This window comes from Macaca mulatta, chromosome 17, assembly GCF_049350105.2.
Source record: "Macaca mulatta isolate MMU2019108-1 chromosome 17, T2T-MMU8v2.0, whole genome shotgun sequence".
Taxonomy (NCBI): Eukaryota; Metazoa; Chordata; class Mammalia; order Primates; family Cercopithecidae; genus Macaca; species Macaca mulatta.
In genome coordinates this window covers 93,182,341-93,207,877 of record NC_133422.1, presented here as the reverse complement: position 1 = coordinate 93,207,877, position 25,537 = coordinate 93,182,341, and the positions used below count along the sequence as shown (strand labels likewise).

At 46.4% G+C, this 25,537-nt stretch overlaps 1 protein-coding gene across 2 annotated transcripts in view; it reads left to right on the top strand.

The window, feature by feature from the left end:
• The window catches only part of STK24 (serine/threonine kinase 24), a 129,817-nt gene that overhangs the window by 75,008 nt on the left and 29,272 nt on the right, over window positions 1–25,537 (top strand). For both annotated transcript variants that reach the window (NM_001266859.1, XM_015121341.3), the window contains 1 exon segment: window positions 21,769–21,825. In NM_001266859.1, the coding sequence (NP_001253788.1) occupies window positions 21,769–21,825 (57 nt within the window).

The following is a 25,537-nucleotide window of genomic DNA, read 5'->3' as shown; positions in this document are numbered from 1 at the left end:
ACCTGTGCACATGTGGATGGAGTACTGGAGGCTGTTTCTCTTGCTTCCAGCCAAGGCTAGGGGATCATCGACCTCAGGTGAAAAATAGCCTTTCCTCTGCTGGGCTGAGAAATGAGTGGAGAGAAAGCAAGCTCTAGCGGCTTCCTCCTGGTTGAGGACGGAGTTCCCCTGAGATAGTGCTGTTTAGATAGTCACGGGCGACTCCACAGCTTTGTTTCTGCCCCTCACCACACAGTAGGCTTCGTTCTCACCATGAACCACTGTCGTCATTTGGGGACAAGTTGAAAGAGTCTATTTCCCTTCTTGCATTAAAGGAGAAACTGTCAGCGGGGTTGCTGTTAACCACTGTGGCGGTCACCCCGACCTGAGTCTGGTGCTAGTGTTTCAGAGGCGAAGCTCAGACTTTTCTAGAAGGTATTATTCCAGATCCTGACCCAGGGAAGGAAATCTGCACTTTCCCAGAAAAAAGCTACAGACTGGAAAATGGATTGCAACCTTGGACAGGCTTGACTGTTGGTGACAGAAACTCTGCTTCCTCCTGCTCTGTTATCTTGTTATTAAAGGGATGGATGTATCAGAGCAAGTGTGTGTGTGTTGTTTTGAAGTTTTTCTGTCTTCAGTTTAGTTAGGCTGCAGGGTTGAGAGAAGAGAAATTTTCATTTGTGTGCTTGGGAAAATCTGCTAGGAATGAACTTTCACTTTTACTGTTTAAAAGTAAACATATCTTTGGAAGCTAAGGAATGGCTGCTGGGATAAGTCGATTTTAACCCAAATGTGATCTTTCGTTCTCGATAGACTTCACATCTCCCTTTGGGACAGTAATGAGGAGAGTGAGTGTGTTCGGCCATCGCAGGTGTAGGAGGTGGAGGCACATTTGGCGTGGGTGGCTTCTGTAGGCAGATGCAGGACTGTGCGGGGCAGCTGCAGTGTTTGTGGCTGGTTGCTGTGGTCAGCGGGAGTCGCGGCATGTTTTTGGGGGCAGTCACATCTCTGTGAACATTTCCTTTATGACAGTGCAGTTTTAAAAAAGGAAACATCTTCAATGTTAACCTTTTTTTTTGTCTCTCATTCCTACCCTTTAAGATTATCTTTGTGACTTCTAAGGATATTTTAAGCTCACAGTCACACTTGGAAGCAGTGCCCTTGTAAGGCTCTGCCTAGTGTGGCTGTATTAGGAAGGTCATTCCTGGTTCTTACGTGTGCTTCTTCTTTCCACATCTCCCATTGGCGTGCTGACTTTCCAAGGGGAACGTGAAGCTGTCCGGAGTCCTCGCTCTTGCCCTTTATTTGAGGGACTGTGTGAACGAGCAGCAGCCACTTTAATGTGAGGCAGCCATATAAGCAATGAACTTTCACTTGCTGCCAGGAGGTCATAAACTCAAGGTTACCAAATGAATTCTAGCTTCAGCTCTTGGTTTAGTAATGTACCAAATTTGGTATTACTTTTTTTTTTGTTTGGGTTTAATCAGGTTTCTGCCCTCATTTTCTATTTGGGAAATTAAAACTGGTCTGTTGGCATGGCTGGTGACAAAGCAGCAGGCACAGTCTTAGTCTCTGAGTTTCTGCTGCCGTCTTTGAGTGCGTGTAAGTGTTGGGTAACACTTAACCCCACTGAATGTGCCACAGGTGTGCGGAGTTGTTCATCTTTAACTTGTTTTTTTAAAAAACACTCTCTTGGTAAATTGGGATCTCCTATTTAAAACTGTATTTGTTTGGCAGTTGGGTTTATGCCTGAAACCCCTAGAGCACATTTAACTGGTTGGTGGTCAGTTTTAATATACTGGAAAAAAAAAAACACACATGGAAAGTATTTCTAATATATTCCGTATAGGATGTATGAGCCCTTAATTACCTGAAAATCTGAAGTGTCTTTCCTCACAGGTAGTAGTCCTTTCCTCACAGGTAGTAGTCCTTTCCTCACAGGTAGTAGTCCTTTCCTCACAGGTAGTAGTCCTTTCCTCACAGGTAGTAGTCCTCTCAGGTGTTTCCTTTTTAAAATTGTAAATATAATTTCACATATCCAAAGAAATTAGGATTCCCAGTGCCATCTTCTCCTTCCAGTAGCATATTTTGTATCTTAGCTTTCTGTTGTTATAACAGAAAGACTGGGTACTTACCATAGACTGGGAGATTTATAGAGAAATGTATTTTTCACAGTTCTGGAGGCTGGAAAGTCCAAGAGCATGGTGCTGGTATCTGGCGAGGTCCTTCTTGCTGTGTGATGATGTGGCGGGAAGAGCAAGCAAGCTCGTGCGAAAGAGAAAGGCACCAGGGACAGGACTTGCTGTATAACGACCCACTCTCACGATAACAAACCTGTTCCTGAAGTCACCACGTTAATACATTCATCAGGGCTCCATCCTTATGACTCAAGTACCTCTTATAAGGCCCCACCTCCTAACACTGTGGCATTGGAGATTAAGTTTCTAACCCATGAGTTTTGGGGGACACATTCAAACCATAGCATTATGACCGTGGAAGTAATTTTGTGTCCAAAGGTCTTTGTTCCTACTTGATCCTAAGACCCTGTTTCTAGGGCTTTAAGACCTAGAGTAAGGTGTCAGTCTTTTCCTCCTGCCCCATCTTTTATCAACTCATTGATTCCTATGTTTACTGGACCCAGCTGCTCTGCTTAGGGCCAGGAACGCTGATAGGAACATAGCAGATGTGGCCCTGCACCCAGAACTTCTTTGGTGTGGTGAGGGAGAGAGACAGATAACCAGGCAGTTGCCACACTGAGTAAGTGCTTGGATGATCAGGGCAGAGTTGTGCTTTGGGAACAGAGGAGAGGGAACCATTCAGGACAAGAGGCCCCAGGAGGCCAGGGTTGGGGCAGAGTAAGACGGGGCAATAGCTTCTTGGATCAGTTTTTAGAGTTTTCTGCTGGCTTAGGGTTGGAGAGCTGGGGCAGCAGCTTAAAGAGAGGACCCTCCATTGGCATAGGGGACTCTGCAAGAACACCCGCAGCAGCACCCTGGGACAGAGGGCGAGGAGTTGGGGGAAATTTAAGGAGATACTAGGAAAATTTCTTGATAAAGGCACCAAACTGATAGAGCAACAGGGGAAAGCCAAATGGGGACCTTGGGCCATGTTGGAGAGCAGACAGGTTTAGGGGAGCTGCTTACTGCGCTTATCTCACCATAGAGATGATACATGAGGATTGGCCAATGTCAGATAACTGACTTTGTTTTTTAAAATTTCTTATTTAATTTTTTTACTTAAACGTTTTTATTTTTAATTTTTGTGGGTACATAGTAGGTATATATATTTATGGGGTGCATGAGCTGTTTTGATACAGATAACTTATTTTGAATTGTATTCTGCCAATTGATTCTATCATGTACCTAATTTTTGTAGTTTATTATTCAGATAAGGCGGTTTTCTGCTCCTAAACTGGGGGGGACATCAGAATTTTCACTGAAAAATTCATGTTCTAAAAGTTTGACAGAAGTAGGTTGCAGCCTCCTCAGTTCCTGGGGTTCTCTACTGGAGTCTCTCTCAACTGCCCCAGCCCTCCTGGCCCCCGCCCCACCCCTGGCTGGCCAAGGAAGAGGAGGATTGGGCCGTGCACAGTGCCTGCCTGGAGCACACCACAGCTCTGTGAGGAGGGAGCGTGCAGGTTCAGGGAGGCTCCCCTCCTGGGGTTGCGCCACTCCACAGGCCACTCCTGTGACTCCACAGTGAGTAGTCTGTGCAAGTGAACCCGACTTCAGTTCCTGAAAACTGAGCTGTTTTTAGTCACTTTGCTTAATTAGAGACTAAAGAGTTTGAAACCACACATAAGAGGTGTGAATAATGTGATATAAATATTGTTGGAACCCTCTGTTGTGGTTTCCCTTTTTTCCCCCCTTATATTCTCATTTCAGAGTTGTAAACAGTAACTTGAATGTGTGTTGGTAAGTGTGACATGGACATGCATGTTTTACTCATCGGATGTAGTAAGAAAAGATGTGGCTACTTAAGAAAATGGAGAAAGTCTAGGTGTGTCATTAAAAAATGTGAGCATCCCAGTGTTCTCCCGGGTCTCTGGAATCATGAAATTTGCCACGAACATCACTTACACTGTGTTTTATTAAGTTGGGCCTACCCAACGCTTGTCTGTGTGCTAAATCTAATTATTGTCATAGTTGGGCTTGTGGATGGGTTGGGGGAGGATGGGGGAAGGAATGGGCGAGGTGTGGGAGGAGGCACAACAGAAGGGTCTCAGACTGACTGGTGAGCCGATGGTCACGGGAGTGGTGGGGGGCGGGGGTGGGAAGGTTTGAACTAAGGATATGTTTCCGTAGGAGTCCCATTCTTTGAGATGTTAGTAGGTGCCACCTGGTCTCATGAGTTTGGATGTATCAGGTTTAGCAGGTTTCTGTTACAGTATTCTCAGAGCTTTTGGGACTCTCTGAGGGAGGTTTAATATGCAGCATTTCCTGACAGTATTTAATTGTGGGACACCCTTCCCCTTTCTGAATGATAAATTTCAATTCCATGTCAAGACCGTGGCAGAGCTTTCTTTTAAATAGCTTCTCCAGCCAACACACTTGGGAAGATGAGGCCTTAGGAAACATGGTTAAGAACCTAAGTCCAGAGATGCTAAGTGTAGTCAGTAATAGCTTTCTGTGGGCCTCCTGCTCATTTCCTGTGGTTGAAATGCATTTCTTAAAATGTTTCTTTTTAAAACTAGATGAAGTGACAAAGGACCATGAAGCATTAAATAAAAGGCAGTTCCTGAAATAGCATATTAATGTTTTAAACAGTTTTGTTTTCCAGTAAATAGCTTTCTGAGTGATGCAGTGGGATTTGAGAGAAAAGAAGCTGTAAGGTATTTGTGAATGTCCTGTTCCTTAGGAAACACAAAGTAACATTAGCACACACATCACAGGAGCTGAACCCTGCAGTAGGTTAAAATCTTCAGCGAGAGATTGAGGGGATTAAAGGGTTCTGATTAACACTGTGTTAGCCTGAAATCTTTTTGTCTCAATTTTTCATGTTCTCTGCCTCAGGTGGGTGTGGCTCACGCTCCTGCATTTAGTCCTTTCAGTTAAGAAGTCAGTCACTGTTGGGAGTGTGGAATGCAGCTGTGGGCAGGCTACGTGACCTCTGCCCTCAGCTTTGGGCAGCAAGACCTTGTCTTTCCTGATCAGGGCTTCCAGTGCTTCCGCTGGCCCTTCCTTACCTTGGTTACTGAGCAGTGCTGCCTACTTACTCTTGGCATACTCTTCTAGTCCAAGCCTGGGTTTCCAGTCTCTGTACCTGGCCTGCCCCCTCTCCATCTCAGATCCACACAGGGAAGCGATGACCCACCCCACCCCACCCCTGAAATGCCCCATGGAAACATCACTTTCCACCTGCCCCAGCAGTGAGTTCTTTTAGCTGCTGAGCCAGGACTCAGTGAATCAGAAGTTACCTTTTCCAAGGGATTGATGAGAGGGTGCTTCCTTCCATAGACAATAACTCCAAGCGGGAACACACCAGGAGGGTGTGAAAATGCAGATGCCGCATCCCCACCCGACTGACCGGATTTAAATTCCCAAGGTGCAGGATTCCCTCTGCTGTGCGTCTGAGAAACATGTTCATGCCTTGCGAGGGTGAATGTGTGGAGAACATTAGGCTCTTATTTGAAGCTGTTTTTGTTTTTGTTTTTGTTTTGGGATAGAGTCTGTCTCTGTCATGCAGGCTGGAGTGCAGTGGTGCAATCTTGGCTCCCTGCAACCTCTGCCTCCTGGATTCAAGTGATTCTCCTGCCTCAGCCTCGTGAGTAGCTGGGATTGCACTACTATGCTGGCTAATTTTTGTATTTTTAGTAAAGACAGGGATTCGCCATGTTGGCCAGGCTGGTCTCGAGCGCCTGACCTCAAGTGATCCACCTGCTTCGGCCTCCCAAAGTGCTGGGATTACAGGCATAAGCCACTGTGCCTGCCTGAAGCTGTTTTCAAAGGAACTGTGTTGAAGGTCCTCATGGAATCATGAATGATTTCTTGGAGACAGAAAATCTGGAGACAGAGTTACCAGATTTTCCCTAGTGACCGTCTGGGATCCCTCAGCCTGGCTCGGTCCTGCTTTCCCTTCCCTTTCTGTCCCACTGGCTCCTGCTGTGTCTCCCATGGGTCTGCAGACAGGAGGACATGGGCAGGTAATGCCTCCTGGATTCTTGTACAGGGTGTACAGTGGGGAGATGGCATGGGAGGAGGGACAAAGAACCCATTCTCGCATGTCCATCTAACCTGACAGCCAGGTATTCAGTTCCAGGCCTTGGGTAGCCACGTCCAGCCCCAGAGGTCCTTACACACCACTCTTCCACTTACAGAGAAGACTCAACAGAATTTAGGGGCTCATCCCAAGTTACAGGATCCCATTCTTTCCCAACCAGTGCCCTCATTTTACCAGCAGACACCCGATGAGGCTGGGAGGTCAACTTGTAACTTGTCATTCAACCAATCACAGGATGAGGTCCTGGGTTTGCTTTTCAGCAATCTCAGCCCATTGACTGCAGGAGGAGAGATTTTCCTTCAGGCCACACCTAGCTGCTCTTAGATGATTTGATGCAGTGCTTGAGCTGAGCGTTTGAATTCCTTAGTTCATCCTAGTCTTTCACCACTTTGTCCAGTGACATTAGGAGCAACCAACCAACATCATATTCTCAGTTTTTCAAAGATGTTGGAAGGGATCATACACAGAGTTAACTTAGACCCTTCTTATAAGTCTTTAGAGTATCCGGTGCAAACGTCTATCATATCTCTATCAACAGTTCAAACCGTAGACCATCAGTGCTCACCTAACTGCACACAATATCATTAGCATCTTAAGATCTAATCAGATGAGGGAGTCAATTCCAGAAACTCCAAAACCAATTCAGAAAAAGTGTCCATAAGACTTTGTTCCTCTAGAACCCCTCTTGGTACCAAAATATGTATAGTGGGGTGGGGGCTTGGGACTCCCTGAAGTGAGTTGGTGGCTCAGTTGCTGAGTGCAGCCGGCCCCACTTGGTCATTCTTGATGAACTGAAGGATAGATTCCTTTAGAGAGTCAGTGTCACAGTTCACAGCTTCTGTCCCCAGGATGCTGTGCCCTGTTGTTTTTCCATTGCTGTGCCAGTTTTCTGTACACATCCTGGTATCCACCCAGCTTGCACCAGGGATGGGAGGAAGATGCCGCCTTCTCTTCTTCTATCTAAATGAGAGACAAGCCAACGGGCAAGTCTTACAGTCAGGATGTGGGTGGTTCACGGAATTTGTGTTAGTGGCTGGAGCTGCCCTCCTGAGCTTTGCCAGCAGGGCCCAGGTCTCCTGAGCCACCTCTGTTTTGGGAGCTCTTGAATTCCTCAAAGACCATGACAGGTCATTTGAGGTAAGCAGTGTGAGATTGGGACAAGAGGTTCTGACCTCTCTTTCATGGTGTCCTGGTTTTCACTGGGGCATCACCACTGCGTCTGTGACATGGAAGGTAGAATAAGGGAACAGAAACATTGGTGTCTTACTCTTCTTGATCTGGCAGGCAGGGAAAAAGAAATGTGCATCATGACTTTTGTTCATAGTCTGCCTGGAGTTTGTGGTGAGAGACTGTAAACCAGTCCTAAAATACATGGTTAATCCCACCTTCGTAAGTGCTGTGGAGAAAACCGGGGCACAAGGAGGCTTGGGTGGGGCTTCTGGAGCCCTCAGTGGAGGGGTCAGGGAGCAGCTCACAGGGAGGGTGGCTTTGAGGCAGACGCTAGAGGAAGGCAGTGCGGAAGCATGACTGTGCCGTGGGCGGGGAGGTGGCCAGAGCAGAGGCGTGCTGAGGAGTGGGCCTGGCAGCCAAGGGGTTGCCTGTACCTGGGACTGCTTGGCACCTGGCCTCTGCCAGAATCGGAAATGGGTTTCTTGCTCCTAGAAATGCTGGTCCCAACACTGCCCTACTCCAATCTCAGCATGTTAAAACTCGGAGGGGGAGAGTAGAATATGTACCCGCAGATGACGTGGTTTGTGCATGTCACTGTTTTGTGACTTCTCTGTGTTGTTTTCTTAGGTTTTTGGCTGGTGATTTTAAACAAAATTGATTTAAGGTTACTTCCAAATGACTGTCCTGTTTCTGTGCCGCTTCTGTCTGTTTTCACCATTTGTTGGCTCCGATTAATCAACTCTGCCCTCTAAAGGAATGGGTTCTGGGTTTGTGATTCTCTTTAAGTGGCGCAAATATAATAAGCAGAGTCTGCAAAGTTTTATAAACAGGGTCACGTGCGTGGCTCCTTTTAGTGGCAGTTTCCCCAGAGGTTTGTAAGTTGGATTTTTATTGCATTGAAGAGGGGCACAGTGTTCTCTGAGAACAGCCAAATCGTTGATCTCGTGTGGGGACACACCCAGAGGAGCCCTTCCTGAGGACATGGAGGGTTTTTATCTGGTGGCCGTTGAGTTACTCTGGTCATTGGTTTCTGGTTGCGCAGCCACAGCCCACCAAGGCCCAGCGACGCTGGGGACTTCTCTCTCCTTGCCCTCCTTTGATGTGGTAGGGCAGTCGGAGTTGACTTATTTTTTCCATGAGAATTCCCTTCCTCTGAGCAATAAACAAAATCTTTATCCTTGTGACTTGAGTTAGGATTGTGGCAATTCTCCCTTCCACTTTTGCTGCCCTCGCCAAGGGTTGGAAATCAGATTGTTTATTCCAAACACGAGGATTCTCTGGTTCTTACAAGCATGCTTGCCGCCTCTTGACAGACACAGTCCTCACTTCCCTACATCGGTGTCTGCTCGTCTGCTTAAATCATCCCACCTATGGGCTCCCAGCAGGGAACCTGGAGACCTTCGTCCCCTCCCGCATGAGTGCAGGGTAGCCATGCATCAAGGCTTCCTTTGCCATTTGGAAGTCATTGGCTGCCTCTCTGATCAGTCTGGCACAGCTGCAACTTCTGGGAGAGGGAGAAGCACATCTGTTTTCTCTGAGAAAAATCTTTAGTATGCAAGTATCTGTCCTTGAGCTTTTGTGGAATGTTGAAATGGTTCATGGAGCCCGTGGTATCAGACTGTAGTGCGACCATGGGTAAAGGCAAAGCTATTTGCTTTTGGGTGAACTAAACACATCAGCAAGGACGAAACAAATCAGCAAGGAAATCTTGCTGTGAAATCACAAGGGAGTACATTTCATTTCGCAATCAATTATGGGGAAAAAATTGTAGGCTCAGTGCCGAAGATAATATAAAAGATCTGCTTTGAAATGTTTCCGAGGACAGGGACTATGATCCCTTTCTCTCTGCTGAGCACACTGTCCTAGTGTAACTGAAAAAAGCCCCCGAAGATATTTGGCAGCTTCATTTTATGTTTTTTTCCTGCCCAGAAAGTTGAATGGAATTAAAATTCCAATTAGGCTAAATATTTTACTTCTCCAAAAAGAAATTCAGCCCTGTTTCTGGCTAATGTTACCTATAATTTAAAATAAGTATTAATGGCATTTTTAGTTCTTTTTGTCTCAATATGCACATTCTGCAAATTTAAACCTCTGTCTGGAGTATCCAAACACATCTGATATATTCCAATAAGATAATTATGCTATATCCTTTCTTTTCTAAAACTTCCATATTCCTGAGTAAATTTCTGCAATGTGGTATGATACCAGAGATCACAAATGTTAATTAGATTGTGGAATAAAGGACTGCAGGTAAGTAATTAAAGAGAAGACTTATTTCCAGGGAGGCAAATCAGTTCTCGTTCCGCAGTTCTTGTAGCGCAGCATGATTTCCAGGCATGTGAGTAAATAAAGACACCTGCTTCAAAATAAGGAAAGTGGGCTGCGGGAACCTGGCCCCTTTCTTGAATCCTGTCTGGTAGTAACAAGTTGTCGTGGTTGTTGCTGACATGGGGCCTGGTTTGCTGGGTGCTAGACGGAGCTGGGAGGCTGTTTCTTGGAGCCCGTTGTCCTGCCACTGGGTTTTATGTGCTGCCACAGGGGCGTCCTCACCGAGGCATTGGTGGTGGTTCCTTCTGTGCTGGATGCAGTGAGGAGCAGCTGTCTCTGCACCCCTCCATGGGTCGCAGACCCTTCTCCTGGGCGTTTAGCCAGGTGTTTGTGCCCCAGGGTGCCTCAGTGCGGGTGCCCTTGGATTTGCCTGTCTGACCCTAGTGCAGTGTGACTGTTTCAGTAGCTCTCGGCTAACACACTTATTATAAATCAAGAACACATTGATTTACATAACCGACAGTTCCTTCTGGAATAGAATTGTGGAGGAAATAAAAATGAAGTAGCAAAAGGTAGGAGGGAAGAGAGCCAGAGGATTCCAACACTAGAAAAAAATCCCTCAGGACAATCAAGCATTGGACAGCCGCAGTGAACAGTCCCTTCTTTTGGAAGCTGTTTAGCTTCCAAATATATGGAAATATATGAATTTGTCACCCATGCATTTGAAATACAGCATTTGGTGTTTGTGAACCTACTCATTCCATAATTTGTCCTTATAATACTGTTAGAGGCACTTCTTAATTTTGCAGAATACCATTAAGTCTTTATTCTTTCTCAGACATACTCACTTTCTGACTTGGTCTTGTTTGGTCTCTTAGGGCTGGGTCTTGAAATAATTAATGCTAAGTCATAAAAAATCACTTTTTTGTTTTTTATTGATATTTGTAACGTGTTACGTATTGACCATTAAGATTGCCACCTGGCAGAAGAACAATATTGTAATTATTAGAAATATTTCACTTTTGCAGAAAGGACACATTACTAGCTTCATAGCAAGATTATGGCATGGAACTTACCTGACTTAGCAGTTGGTAATCATTGGCTGTGATGTTTTCTCTTTAATGAAGATGGATGGGGAGAAAAGAAAAATCTCTCTCTTGCCTCCCAGGGTACTTTTTCCTGCTTCTCTTTGTTGCTTCTTTTCTTTTCCCTCAGATTTAGGTTATTTGTAGTTGTATTTCCCTGATTGCTTTGTAAGCATCCTTAAGTTTAAGCAGAATGTTTTTATTCCTGTTAGTATCTGCTAGAATTTAAGCACAGAAACTTTCCATTAGCACATTTATTGTGTCACATTTGTGTTTATGGAAGAGGAACATCTCTGTACGTATTGTGTGCGGACGCACGCACGCAGCCCTTTCCAAAAGAGATGGTCTGTGACATAAATCCCAAGAAGAATGTTTTAGGGAATGCCCAGTGTTCTTTCCAGTTTATTAAAGGGGATCAGAACAGGAGTTCTTAAATCTGGCATGATGGAATGAGGCATGCAAATCTTTCAAATTACAGGCAATTGTTTTCATAACTTGATGTACTTTTTGGACAGTCAGATTAGAGTTCATTAGCTTCTAAAAGGAAATCAGTTAAAAATTACATGTTAAGAACAGTCAAAATATTTTTCTTACTGGAATCCTTTATAAATTAATAGTCTGTTAATTTTTTTTTTCTTGTGGTTCTTATTTAGGCTTCTGATGCAATGTCAGGAAATCTGGATTTGAGTCCCAATTTCTCTCCTTCCTTGCCGTGTGACCAGGCATCTTAATCTGTAAAATGGGAGAAGGCTGATTACCTAAGGGGACAGGATGATTGGGAAAATCCAGTGGAGTTCTCTTCATGAGGATACTTAGTACAGTATGGGTTGCTGCCATATGGTACTAATATAAGATGGTGGTATGGATCCTCCCTTCTTGACCAGGGAGAAGCAGACGGAAATTCTGGGGCTGTTTTCTTCCTAAGGAAGCCTGTGGCCACCCCTCGTGAAGGAGAATGTGGCTCTCCTGCTTTCCCAGCTCAAGCCTCTTGAAAACCCTGCATCCTGCCCACCTGGGGGATGGGCTGTGCTGAACGAATCCTGAGGATTGCTAGAGGTGGGCCAGTGGTATTTGAGAAAAAAAAGCTGAAAAAGACTTAAATCCCCGGAGACTCTCATACGTCACATACTCATTTCCAAAAGCACCTTTTTTTCCTCCCCTAGAAATGGCCCTCTTTGGGCCAGCCCCTCTCACTACACTACAGCTCCCTGTTGCAGAAAGGGCTTCGCTCTTCACACATGGAACTGCACCCTCCCTCTTCCTAGGAGTTCTCATCCTTCCTTAATACGAACCTCTTCCTCCTCCTCTCTCTTTGATTTTGGTATTATGTTGTGATGCCCTTAAAAAATACTGTGCCCTGAAGGAGTTGCTAAAATTACCAGTTCCTTCACGTTTTGGAATTATTCAAGGACAAAACCATTTGAGCCTCTTGCGATCTGTTGATTTGTTTACACACACACGCACACACACGACACACACACACACGACACACACACACACTTTAAAGGAGGTGAGTTGATCTATTTCTTCACCCACCCTTTTCTGCCTATAGTTGTTATTCTTTCTTGAGTAAATTTTATTAATAGATGATTGAAATTGTCTTATTCTGTATAAATTTACTACTGTAAAATTTTGCCATGTATCGCATTAAAATTTTTTTCCTGTCTAAAGATTTTCTCCTTTTATTGCTCTATTGCAAATGGATGTGTTACCTATTTTTTTCCTTGGTGATAGTAATTGGAGGTTATCTATTTTAAAAATGATTGGATTCATTTCTCATCCCAGTATTTTTGATTATGCATGTATCTTTATTCTCTTCTTTGCTTTCCTCCTTAGACTTTTGGATTGAACACTCAGTATTTTTTTTTTTTTTTTTGGCTTAGTGATGAATGTATGTAATGCTGTGGGTTTTCTCGAAATAAATCTTTGGCTGGATTGTACATCTTTTGGCGTGGCAGTGTTTCCAGTATTATTTGTAGCTAACTTGTAGTGATGGTTTTGACTTTTCTCTTTGATGTGAGGATGTGATCCAGTAATTTTCAGTTGCTTCGTTTTGTTCCTCTGTGTTATTTCAGGTTTTATTTTGCACCCCTCTGTTTAAGTTGATGTCGATGTTACAGTGGCCTTTCTCCTAGTTACTGTTTGTTGCCAGCACGAGAAAACGTTCCTTGCTTTTGCTGCCTTTGGGGCCCGCTGGAAGAGGGAAGCCTGGGGTCTCCCTTCCCTCTCCTAATCAGCAGTGATCTCCCCTACCCCATGCTCATCCCTAAAAATAGTGACTAAGCCGCCTGTTGGGAACTTGGACATTAGTTTAGGGTCAGCAGAGAAGGCGGTGCTCACAGGGAGATGAGAAGGGGTGCAGGTCCGGCATGCTCCTGCTGCATTCTTTAAAGGGGCCAGCTCTACCCCAGCTCATGGGAACGTGGTGAGGACTGGTGGCATGATGTACACCAGGCACCCAGCACAATGCCTGGTGTCTGAAAGGGAAGAACAACGAGTGCTTCCCTCTCCACCCTAGCCGGGCAGCTCCCCGGCTTTCCGTGCTGGGCTGGTCCCCGTACATCTTTGCAGCTCTCCCTCGTTTTCTCCAGAGAACACTTCTCATTCTCCATCCAGCCTCTTCACTGCGGGAAGCCTCCTCAGGTAGTAGTGACATGACTTGCTACAGAAACTCCATGTTAATGTAGGCTGCCTTCCCTATGGGAGTGGGTTGGAGACGTTAAGCTGTTGTATGCCTAAGTTGGACATGTTTGTTTGCGAACACCAGGGAGGATGAGGCCTTCCTTCCACATTCTCTAATCCTGGTTTTCTCCAACACCGGAAGCCGTCACTGCTGGCTGGTTCTTTTCTAATAATGATCACTTGGGAGAACGGAAGGCCAGAGCCTTTACCCCGCATTGATTGCGTGGAAGCTTTGACCCTGGACGTTAGTCCAACTCAGCGTTGTATGTCGTGCCCCACCCCTTTAATTGTGTTGCTGAGATAATGTAAGAGTTCAAAATGCAGTTTGGAACTAGGGTAGTGCATGGGAAGAGTGACCCACAGGACGTAATGTTCTCCTGTGACTATAGGGTCCTCTTATTAAATAAAGATAATAAGTGATAGGGCTGGACTTTATTTACCTAGAGTGGCTTGCATATGACCAGTGTGCCCTTTGAGTTAAAAATTTGGCAATAGTTCACTTGTCAGGAAGGAAAAACTCTTTCTCTCTGTTAGGTTCGGCATTTGGGGCCTGCAGATTAAACTGATAAAAGACATATTAATGGTAGAAAAAGGTTTATATCTATGCACACGGGAGCCAACAAAGGAAGCAGCTGGCTTGGTGAATATCCCACCAGAATGTTTCCTCAATGTCACAGAAATGTAGGCACCCATCTCCACTCCCTCCCCTGCCTACCCGCTGTTGCTGTTTGTCCTGGCAGAGCTGGCTGTCTTGGGTATTTGTTGTTGTAGGCAGTGGCTGGTCATTTGTTCTATTAGCAGAAGTTTCGGTGACTTCCCATTGCTTATTAAATGAACTTTGAACCCCGTCAGCTGGCTTCAAGGGTGTCCCTCTCATTCCCAGCTGCCCTCGGCGAGCAGGATTTTTCCTCACCTTCTGCTGGTCTTCTCCACCTGAGCCTGTGAGAAACACACCCCCTGCTCCAGGCTGGCAGGTCATAGCCCTTCAGGGAACAGCTTAGGTGCTGCCACCCTCCCGGAGGTCAGACGGACCTTCCTGAGCAACCAGGCCTTCCCTGTCTCTTTTGTGGCATCTGCCGCTGGCGGCCTGATGCTAATTATTTGCCCACTTTTCTGTTATTAGAAGTTCCTGGAAGCCAGAGCCAGGGTGTTACTCACTCTGCGTTCCCCCCTCAGCCACCTTGGGTACCTAGTAGGTACGTTATGTGTTGGATGAATCAGTCGAGAAGTCCTAGCATCTGTGAGCCTGAGGAACAACCAGATAAGCTTTTCGAGCCCAGGAATGGTTCGTGCACTTTGAAGATGGTCAGGGGCTGCTCTGAAGGTAAATTGGGCAGCAGGCTTGGATTTCTCCTGGGTTCGCAAGCCTGCAGTTCAGACAGAGGACGCTGTAGAGTTAACACAGTAACAGTGGTTAAAGTTGATGAGTCTTGCTGTGTACACAGCCTCACTTTATCGCCACTGAAGCACCTCTGAGGAGCATGCACATGAGTCCCGTGGGCAGGTGGGAAGTGGAGGCTCGTAGGCAAGGCCTTGTTGTAGTTGCCGTCAGAGCTGGCCTGGGCGGAGGCAGGATGCAAACCAGGCCTTGAGGTTTTGAAGCCACATGTGTCATCTGCGCAGAAAGGTACCTTTTACAAAAACTCACACTCTTAAGGAAGTCTGGACCCCGCGTGATTTTAATAAAGCCCGCTGCACTGTTTATACCTCTTGGTCTCAGCCTTTGGTTACAGCTGGTGAAGTGTGGAGGCTGCCGAGGGCATTGCAAGTGCAGAGCAGAGCTGCAGCTTTGAATTCCTGTTTTAAAATCTTCATTGTTAGCTGTGTGGCATCTGCCCTTTGTTGTTTGTCTTTTTTTTTTTTTTTTTTTTTTTTTTTTAACCTTGGTGGGTTCGTGTGACCTCTGCCAAGCTCCTGCGAGAGTTGTTAATGTGGGGGCCCTGGTTCCGGTCAACGACTCCGGGTTCTTAGGAAGTGCTTCCAAATACTTTGGGGCAAGTTGGCCTGGAAGTGCTATGGTTATTGATACTATGTCTGTATTAAATTAATTTCTGCAAGCAAAACCTACCAGAAGCAAAAGCTAGTGTTTGCAGCTCCTATTACAGAAGGCGAATTTTCCCAATATGTTAAAAACTCCTGCTTTTAAAAAAAAGGTTGGTAACCCAATAGAAAAATGGACAAAGGATATACCCAGCTCACAGGAAAGAAAATATGCATGACTCTTCAATATATAAAGATGGCCAGCCTTACAATAGGAGAAAGATAAATAAAACTCCCCCGAAGCATCATTTGTGTATGAATGAATAACTGGCTTTAGTTTGCTGGGGCTGCCAGAACAAAGTACCGCAGACTGGGAGGCTTCGACAGGAATTCATTTGCTAACAAACCTGGAAAGGTGTTGGCAGGGTGGGTTTCTTGTGAGGCTTCTCCCCTTGGCTTGTGGATGACCGTCTTCTCCCTGTATGCTCACGTGGTCTTCCCCTGTGTGTGTGTGTGTGTGTGTGTGTGTGTGTGTGTGTGTGTGTGTGTTTCTTCGTCTCTTTTTATGACACCAGCCATATTGGATCAGGGCCCACCTTAATGAGCTCATTGCAACTCAGTCACCTCTTTAAAAGAGTCACATTCTGCAGTATTGGGAATTGGGACTCCAACATGTGAATCATGGGTGTGTGGGAGAGGGAAGCACAATTCAGCCCATAACAACGACAAAAAAAAAAAAAAACTTGATGACACCGTGGCATGGTAAAGGGGGAAATTAGCACTCTCAGACACTGCTGAGGCCATATGTGGGACAGCCTCTTTGGAGGGTCACGTGTCAGTATCTGTTAAAAATTCAGATGGAATCCCTTCACCCAGCAGGTCTACTTCTAGGACCTACCAAAATTGACAAGTATGCAGCTCATCCTTGACACCTGGCCATCAGAGCAAAAAATGGAAACAGTGTGAGCTCAATAAGGCATGGACTAATTATGGTTAAAAAATGAAGTCCTTTACTGATATGGACTGCTCTTTAAGAAACTTTAGATAAAAAGCAAGATAGACAACAGTGTGTGTAGAATGCTGCTGTTTGGGTAAAAGGGGGGTAAGATTTTGTAGGTATTTGCTTATATGTGCATAACTTTTTCTCTGAGGTTACATTAGATGCTGTGATGACTTGCTGGGGCAGGGGAGGGTTGGTTTGCTGGGTAATGGGAGCCCAGGGTGGGAGGGAGACTTCTCACTCTATATACTTATTTTGACTCCTGAATTTATTAATTAAATGAATATTTTTATTTCCCTGATGAGAAAATTGTATCATGAGGTCATTCATAACATAGGTTATTTGAGGTCATTTAAAAAACATGACATTATTTCGATTAAAGTCATGGTTGTGTTGAGAATCCTGCTGGTTTATTTTTCTTGGGGAACGCGTGCTTCAGAAGTCATGGTTTGGAAGGTTTTTTGAGGACAGTGGTTCCACATCTGCAGGACAGAGCTTGGTCCTTCCCGGAGAACAGGCTGCCACTCAGACGCTCCTGCCTGGAGGCCTCTGGTACAGAATATGTGAATCATTGTACCAGGCTTCATTTTGCTCAGAAACTACTTAGAATTATTCATTGGGCCCTTTTGGTTTTATCAGGTTCTTCAGAGGCATTTCTGGGTGATGATGTTGATAAAGCTGATGGCACTTTGCATCTGTTGAGCACCATGAACTTTGCCAAGTGCTTTCCTACTCATGATCTCATTTAATTGTCACTGGGAACTGTGAGGTTGGAAGCACAGATCTGATTCCCATCTTGTTGTGGATGAAGAATTTAGAGGGTTTAAATGACTTGCCTGATGTCTCCTGGTGAATGCTGATCTTCCTGCTGCCGGAGTTTCAGTGTATAAGCCAAGCTGAGGAAGAATGGCTGAACAGTGCTTCTGGCCCAGGAACCATGTCATACTTGTCAGCGTCCATCGTGGGTGTAGTGCAGGGGTTTTCAGTTGGGTGATTTTGCCCTTGGGGGACACTGACGATGTTTGGAGACATTTTCAGTTATCAGAACCTGGGGTGTGTCACCGGCATCTAGTGGGCAGAGCCAGAGATGCTGCTAAACACCCTGCAGTGCATGGGGAGGCCTGCAACAGACCTCAGCAGCCCCAAAAATCATTGCTGGGGTGGAGGACCCCTGGTGTGGCTGAAAACGAGAGCCTTGCCTGCAGCCCCCAAAGCCTGTCTCTTGCTTTCTCAAGCTTATCCGTGTGTTCGCCTTTGAACGTTTCTTCCTTCGGATTGTTGGTGGTAGAAACGATTCTTTGAGATCTCGACGGAGGCACATTTCAGGGCCCTCTCCTGGCGCCTGTGTTGACTGTCTGTTTTCCTGCCTTGCCAGTGCAGTGCTGCAGGGGCGTGGTGTGAGTGCGGCCCACATTATGGGCACCAGAAGACTGAGACCCAGCCTTTACTCTGTCCCCTTTTTCTTTCTTTACTTTTTTTTTTTTTTTTTTTTAAATTCTAGAATACACATGCAGAACGTGCAGGTTTGTTACGTAGGTATACATGTGCCGTGGTGGTTTGCTGCACCCATCAGCCTGTCATCTACATTAGGTATTTCTCCTAATGCTATCCCTCCCCTAGCTCCCCACCCCCCGACAGGCCCCAGTGTGTGATGTTCCCCTCCCTGTGTCCATGTGTTCCTGCCCCCGCCCCTCCTCCACTTCCTCCCATTTCCATGGGAAGGAGGGGAAAGCTGCCATCCTTCGTGGTTGGCGTTGGGTGTTGGGGTCCTCCTCTGTTAGTGGCTGGTGCATGCCGCGCACAGGAAGAGAGCCCCAGGGATGCCAGGCAGGGGTGCAGCTGCTGCCTGTGTCTAGCGGGCTCCATGCAGTCCCCTGGGCCAACCTTCAGTGGCTGGAATGGTTGCACACCTGGAACTGCCTTTGCAAAATGATGACTGAGACAGTGAAAGAGATCGAACTTAATTGACTCCATCTTGCTTCTAACCTGCAAGCTGTCCTTGTTCCTTCCTGGGGATAGGCTGACCTAACTTTGGGAGAAACTTAGTTTATAGTTTAAACAAAGACGGTAGCAGCCCTTTGCCAAAGCAGACTGCCTTCTTGCCTCGGTACCGGACTGCTTTTGTAGGACTAACATTAGCCACAAGATTGGAAATTATGGTTTAGGAGTCATGCAGCTGGGGGCTACAAGATTCTGACCCACTCTAAACTGCTCCAAAGATCAGTTCCTGAGATATTTTGCAGGCCCTGCACTTGATGGATCAGCTGGTCCCACTCAGATCAATAAACTGGTTCATCTGATCTTGTGGCCCCGCCACCCCCACCCCGCCCAGGAACTGACTGAGCGCAAGAAGACGGCTCTGGCTCCCTGTGATTCCGTCTCTGATCAGTCAGCACTTCTTGCTCACTGGCTTCCCCTCACCCCCCAAATTATCCTTAAAAACTCTGCTCCTCGAATGCTGGGGGAGACTGATTTCTGTAATAATAAAACTCCAGTCTCCCGCACAGCCGGCTCTGCGTGAATTACTCTTTTGCAGTTCTCCTGTCTTGATGAATCGCCTCTGTCTAGGCAGCGGCAAGGTGAACCCATTGGGTGGTGACGCACCCAATGAGGTTGAAAAGCAGGTTCCACCCAAAGTGGAGCTTTTCCTGACGTGATATCCCACCCCCTGGTTGTTGGTGCTGGTGTGTGAGTCACAGGCCCAGCCCAGTGTTTGAGACGCAGTGACCTCAATAAGACTTGAGCTGGTTTCCTGAGTGCCCTCTGGTAAGCCTTTTGTCTGGCTAGCCTTGCCACCCAGCGCGTCTGCTACCAGGAATGAGCTGGAGGGAAACGGGAAGGCTGTGTTTTTTTCCCCATCTTCCTCTCCAGGAAGGAGGTGGCCTTGGTCCTGAGACGGGGTTTGCTCTGGGTGGAGAGCTTCTGGATGTTCTGTTGTTGCTTGCACGTCCTGGGAAGGATCAGGGCAACACAGAAAACTGGGTTGAGGTGTCCTGCTAGGCCTCCTTGAAAGGAGGAGGTAGCCAGGTGAAGGTTATTGTGTTTGCTTGGCAGGTAGTGACATTGGTGGTCAGACTGAGAGCAGCAGCGACCTGAGGAGGGCAGAGGTTTGGAGTGCAGCTGGACAAGGAGGTGGTCACTTGTGCCTCACTGCTCCAGGAAGCTGCCTGGTGACCCTCAGTTCCCTAAGTCAGCAAAAGATTGTTTCCCAGGGTGTCATATTGCACAGCTGGCTGCATTGGGAGAAGAGGCGGGGAGATTACCTCCTTGCTGGGAGCAGACTTAATGCCCAGAAAATAGAAGGGATGGGAGCCAGTGAAACCAGTTTAACAGCAGCTGTTAAAAAGGGAGTGGGAGTAGAAATGTCAAAGTTCCCAGGTCTCTTAGAGAAAAGCCATTTAGATTTCCCATGCCATCTCGAAAGATACTGGTGTTTTCCTGGAAGAGCTTACTGTGGCATGCCCATTCCCCGGGAGCAAGGATTGTAGTAGCCTGCAGGTGAGTGTGTGTGTGAGGTGAAGGTGTGCTGAAGGACACTCTTGATGATGGAAGCTTCCCTGAAATCAGAGCCTGGGATCACCAAGCCTCCTCAAGGCAGGTGCCCATGACTGGGTGGTTATTGAATGAGCAACACGCCTGTCCCTCTGAGTTGGGTGTCAGACACATCATTTGAGGCTTCCGCGCTTGTCCAGTCAAGACTGAAGTTGTCTTTATTATCTTAGTAGTCAAGGGCTTTTAAAAGCTTGAAAAGCATTCAACATACATTAAACCCTGGGCTGTTTATTTGGACTCTCATCGAATCAACTCCAGATGGCAGGATTTAGTTTGAATGTTGAGAGGAATGCATTTTATAAACGCAGTGCATTTTGCCATTAGCGCCTCCCAGAGTCAACATGAGTTACCCTTCCTTGGTCACAGGGTCCACAGTTAACATTTGCTGGACTCCAGCACACCAGCACTGTCCCTGGGCACTTGAGTTTGCTGTTAAGTGGAAAATGCAGAGAAATAAACCTGAAATGAAAATCAGAGCAGTAGATAATAAAAGTAAAGTTTGCCTGGGGCATGGGGAGGGGAAGACAAGTGAAGCCTTTTCCTGATTTGCGGAACCTCCAAAAGTAAAAATGCCGGGGAAGTTGGGATGTGTTCTCCAAGGGTGAGTTCATTTGGAGTCAGCACAGTGAGACCTGCAGTGGGGCAAGCTGAGGGGTCTTCCTTGAGGGGTCTTCCTTGGGTGTTCTAAGAGCCAGACGCAGTGCTGTCCCAAAGGGACCAGAGAACTTCAGAACTAAGTTTCTTCTTTTCTTTTTCTCCATGCCGGCAAAGCCCACCATCGAGCTTTTGAGTCAGCAGCAAAGCAGGCTGATGTCTGAACCCCGTGAACCCACTGTGAACCCGCACTCTGGCGGTGGCGTCCCGTGCCAGCCGTGGGTTCTTGGCTGCTCGCCGTGGCCAGGCTCTTGGCCAAGGCCTCATGCGGAAGCTCAGGAGACAGCTGCCCAGGCCCCCCCTAGGTTGTGAAGTGGGAGTCGGGATCCAGACCCTGCCCAGGCTGCCCCGTGCCCTGCACTGCCTGCCTCCCCCAGGAGGGTGGGCAGGTTTGCAGGCTTGTTTTCCAGGGAGTAGCACTTTGGGATTTGTGTTTTTAAAGAGAATTCTGCAAGTCAGGAGGGCTGAGCAGCTTCAAGAGAGACCACAGGGAAGGTAGGCGCAGAGCTGGGGACCGTGAGAGCCAGGGCCTTGAGAAGACACAGACACGCATGTTAGGACAGGCCTGCTTTTCTGGAAAGCTCCCTGAGCGGGAAGAGTGGCAGCATCGGGAGGTGCTAGAATTGGCTGCCCTTCTACCAAACAGGCAAGCGAGTCGGAAGCCACGCAAGGCGGTCCCTCCGCCCACAGGGACCTGGAGACACACAGTGGGGGACAGGGGTGCAGGGGAGGCTCAGTGCCGCAGGAGGGAGGAGGAGAGGGTCTCGCCTTGGCACTGCTCTCCCGATGTGTGTGACACTGCTGCCTCAAGTGGCTGCAGGTTCTCAGGTCTCGCTGTGCCTGAGGATCCCCCCAGTGAAGTGGCCTAAAAATGGAAACACCTGGTCCTCCTTCCGAGATCCTGGGGTGGTGGGTGGAACGCACTCCCGGGAGCCCTGGAGTCAGGTGCGGGCCCCCGAGCACACCCCATGGCTCCCTCCCAGATCATGGTGGGGGTTTCCCTGTGCTCTGGGGGCCCCTGCACAGTTCTCACTTTGACACACTTCCCTTGCTGGTACATGTTTGTAAAACTTTCTAGCTCCAGTATAATACTGAAAAATACCCTTTGATTATTAAAAAAATAAAAAATTCCTGGATTCATTTTGAAAATGATTCTCTTCTTTTTTTGTTTTATAGGATACAAAATTATGGATAATAATGGAATATCTTGGTGGAGGCTCTGCACTAGATCTAGTAAGTATTATGCTGGATACAGAAGATACATATTGAGCCTTTTTCTCAGGAAACCTGGGTTTTAAAGAATCCGTTGCATGTATCCATTTCTTTTTCTTTCAAGTTGCATTAAAAAAGGAACCAAACTATTCCTTCAGTGTTTTTGCTTTTTAAATATCACTAAAAATTATCGGTCTACTTTATTTTTTATTTTTTATTTTTTTGAGATAGAGCCTTGCCCTGTTACCCAGGCTGGATTGCAGTGGCACAATCTCAGCTCGCTGCTACCGCCACCTCCTGGGTGCAAGTGATTCTTGTGCCTCAGCCTCCCAAGTAACTGGGTCTACAGGTGCATGCCACTACACCTGGCCAATTTTGTGGTTTTGTTGTTGGGTGGTTATTTTATTTTATTTTACTTTTTTAATTTATTTTATTTTATTTTATTTTATTTTATTTTATTTTATTTTATTTTATTTTATTTTATTTTATTTTATTTTTTGGTAGAAATAGGGTTTTGCCACGGTGGCCAGGCTGGTCTTGAACTCCTGACCTCAAGTGATCCCCTTGTCTTGGCCTCCCAAAGTGAACCACTACACCCAGCCTATCCGTCTACTTTTGAAACCAGCTGTTTTGTTTCATGGGAAATCAATCCATTCATAGAAGGAAGCAAGGAAGGATCATGCCTGGAATTATCTCACCTAAGAACAGTTTGGTAGCTTATTTTCCAAAACAGGTTCTATTTACTTTTGTAGGGCTGTTATCTCACCATTGTTTCATATTTCGCATGACAACTTAGTTTCCAAAATAAGCATATAGTATTTTCATTTTGGAAGTAAGGAACGGTGTGATTATGGAGGTCGGATGTTGGATGTGGGAGCAGTGGCCGTGCCAAGGGGAACACACACTTCCCCGCTCCCAGGGCATGGAGGTGGGGCTGGCCCACACTAGTGATGTCTCCTCTGAACTCTCCCAAGTGTCTTCTGTGGCCTCCAGTCCACAGGTAAGGTAGTGGAAGCCAGGCGGAGGGTGGCTGTACCGTCCTGGTCTGTGATTTGCTTGTGTAAAACATGGCTTCCTATTGGGTTTCGATGCAGTACTCACAGATAACCGGCATATGTCATGAGCACAGCTGAAGTCATCCTTGACGCACAGTAAATGCAAACGAATTCGCACAGCTGTTTAGCACTTGCTGTCTCATCCCTGCTGTGGTTATGCAGCGAAGACACTGTGATCACTCTTGCCCCACCTCTCCTGTAAGTGCAGGGCATTTAGGTGAGTGGTGATTTTCAAGATAGGCCAGATCTGTCATTGCAGTGTTAGAGGTTGGGTCCTGGATGATAGACAGCCATCAGGAGGACAGGGCTGTGGTTTCCACTGCAGTTGCAGGGAGAGCTGAAGGAAGCTGCGTTTTTTTTAGTGTAGTCTACACAGATGTGATTCATTAAGGAAAGAACACCCCTTTGAGAGGAAGCTTCTTAGGCCTGGTGCAGTGGCTCACGCTTACAGTCTCTTCACTTCTGGGAGGCTGAGGTGGGAGGATCACTTGAGCCCAGAAGTTCAGGACTGGCCTGGGACATATGGCAAAATCCCATCTCTACAAAAAATTTAATTCTAAAATAAAGAAGATGAAACTTCTTTCTCACAGTAATAGTAGCAATTGATAGTTTTTTTGGGGACGATAAACTTCTGAAACTGTGTATCTCCAGAATGCTAATGTACCCAATTTACATAATCAAATACTGTTATAAACCATAAAAATAATTGATAAAAATGGTATTAAAAAGGGAGATTTCAAGAAAAATTAATATGGTATAAAAATTATATTAAAAGGGGAAAAACAGCAATGTAGCGGGATTACTTTTACAACTTATTTTGGTTCCTTTGCATAAATATTCACATTACATAAAGAGCTTTTCATTTTTTCACTCTGTGGAAATACTACAGAAATGTGGAAAATTATCGTTTTATGTAATTAGATTTACTATTATCTTAAGTGAATTTCATTTGTAGCATATGCGAAGTTGTTTACAGGGACTCTTTTTCCAACATTAAGGCCTTCAGAAGAGCAATTCCAGTAATGCTTTAGCGTGTTCATTTTTAATGGTATAATAATTTTATTTGATATAACCTTCGAATTTCTTTGAATTGCAGTCGGTGAAGTTTTAGACATTACAGTTGGAAGGAGGGGGTAAAACTCTCCACTTAAAAATCCCAGATGGTATGAGACTTCCAGCAAACCATATTCGCTTCTGCTTCAGGAGTGCTGGTGACAAGGGACAGACATTCCCTTTTTTTTTTTTTTTTGAGACAGAGTCTCGCTGTGTCACCCAGGCTGGAGTGCCGTGGCGCGATCTCGGCTCACTGCAAGCTCCGCCTCCCGGGTTCACGCCATTCTCCTGCCTCAGCCTCCGAGTAGCTGGGACTACAGGCGCCTGCCACCACGCCCGGCTAGTTTTTTGTATTTTTAGTAGAGACGGGGTTTCACCGTGTTAGCCAGGATGGTCTCAATCTCCTGACCTCGTGATCCACCCGCCTCGGCCTCCCAAAGTGCTGGGATTACAGGCTTGAGCCACCGCGCCCGGCCAGACATTCCTTTTTGAATGTCCTTAATCGTCTCATTTAATTGGTGCTGGAATGGAGACCCTCAGGGTTGAGGGGTCCCAGCTAGCAGATAGCGCTGGGCCTTGACCCTTGCTCTGCCAGCTCAGAGCCTGTGGCCTCCCTTGACCCCACAGTGTCCTCTACCCACCTCTGATGTTGTCGTCTTTCTCCATTTTTACCCTTTTCTGTTGGCCTGCTCTCAGCCCCTCAAAGAGGCCACACTTTCTTGGGAAGGGGTGTTTTGGAGGTAGGCTGGGAGCTGTTGCAGTCTTTGCTGCTTTCCCACATCCACACCACCGGGCCCTCTCGAGGTGCAGGGGTCTGCTGGAGCTGAGGGGAACTGAAAGTCCATCCGGAATTTTACAGATGCATGGGGCACCCTGGAGAGGGGAAGTGACTTTGCCCCGAGTTAAAGATTGGGCGGCAGACAACATGGCATATACGTAAATCTCAGGCTCCACATTTTGGAGCGAAGGACGAAGCAGAGAGGCTTTATGACTTGAAGGCTGGGATGAGTCCAGGTCTGCTTGGGTGGCTTGCTGAGACGTCACCCGTGGACGTCTGCTGTCGGGCATGGGCGTCCCTCAGCTGGCAGGGGATGCGTCCTTTAGCAGCTACCTTTTCTGTTCTCCGGGTGCTTTTTAGCTTTTAAAAAATGCAAATTTGGGATCTCATGTGGAGAATAGAGACAGTATTATTAAGAGCCATGAATATAAAATAGGTACACATTTTATTTTGAATGCACATATTTGAGTGTGCTCAGTCTGTTGATTTAAAAAAATTTAAAATAAAATGGTAAATGGAAATTAGTGTTTATATGATCCTAAGGCCACCGGGCTCTTGGAATATAACTTGAAAACTACTTATGTCAGTCATCTCTCTAGTTCCAGCCGCCTTGCCTGTAGGGTGCCCCGACTTAGAGCGTAAGTAGTATCACACAGTCCAAGACACCCTAACTTACAGTGCAGTCCATCTTTGTAGCCTAGTGAGGGAAATCATTTTTCATTCAGCATAGACTTGTGTGCCTCCTGTGTCTCAGCAGCTGCTCTGGCCGTTGGGGGTTATTGTGGTGGACACAGCAGTGTAAAAAGTCTTGTTCTGTTGGTGAGGTTGGTCAGTTACACCGTTTGTT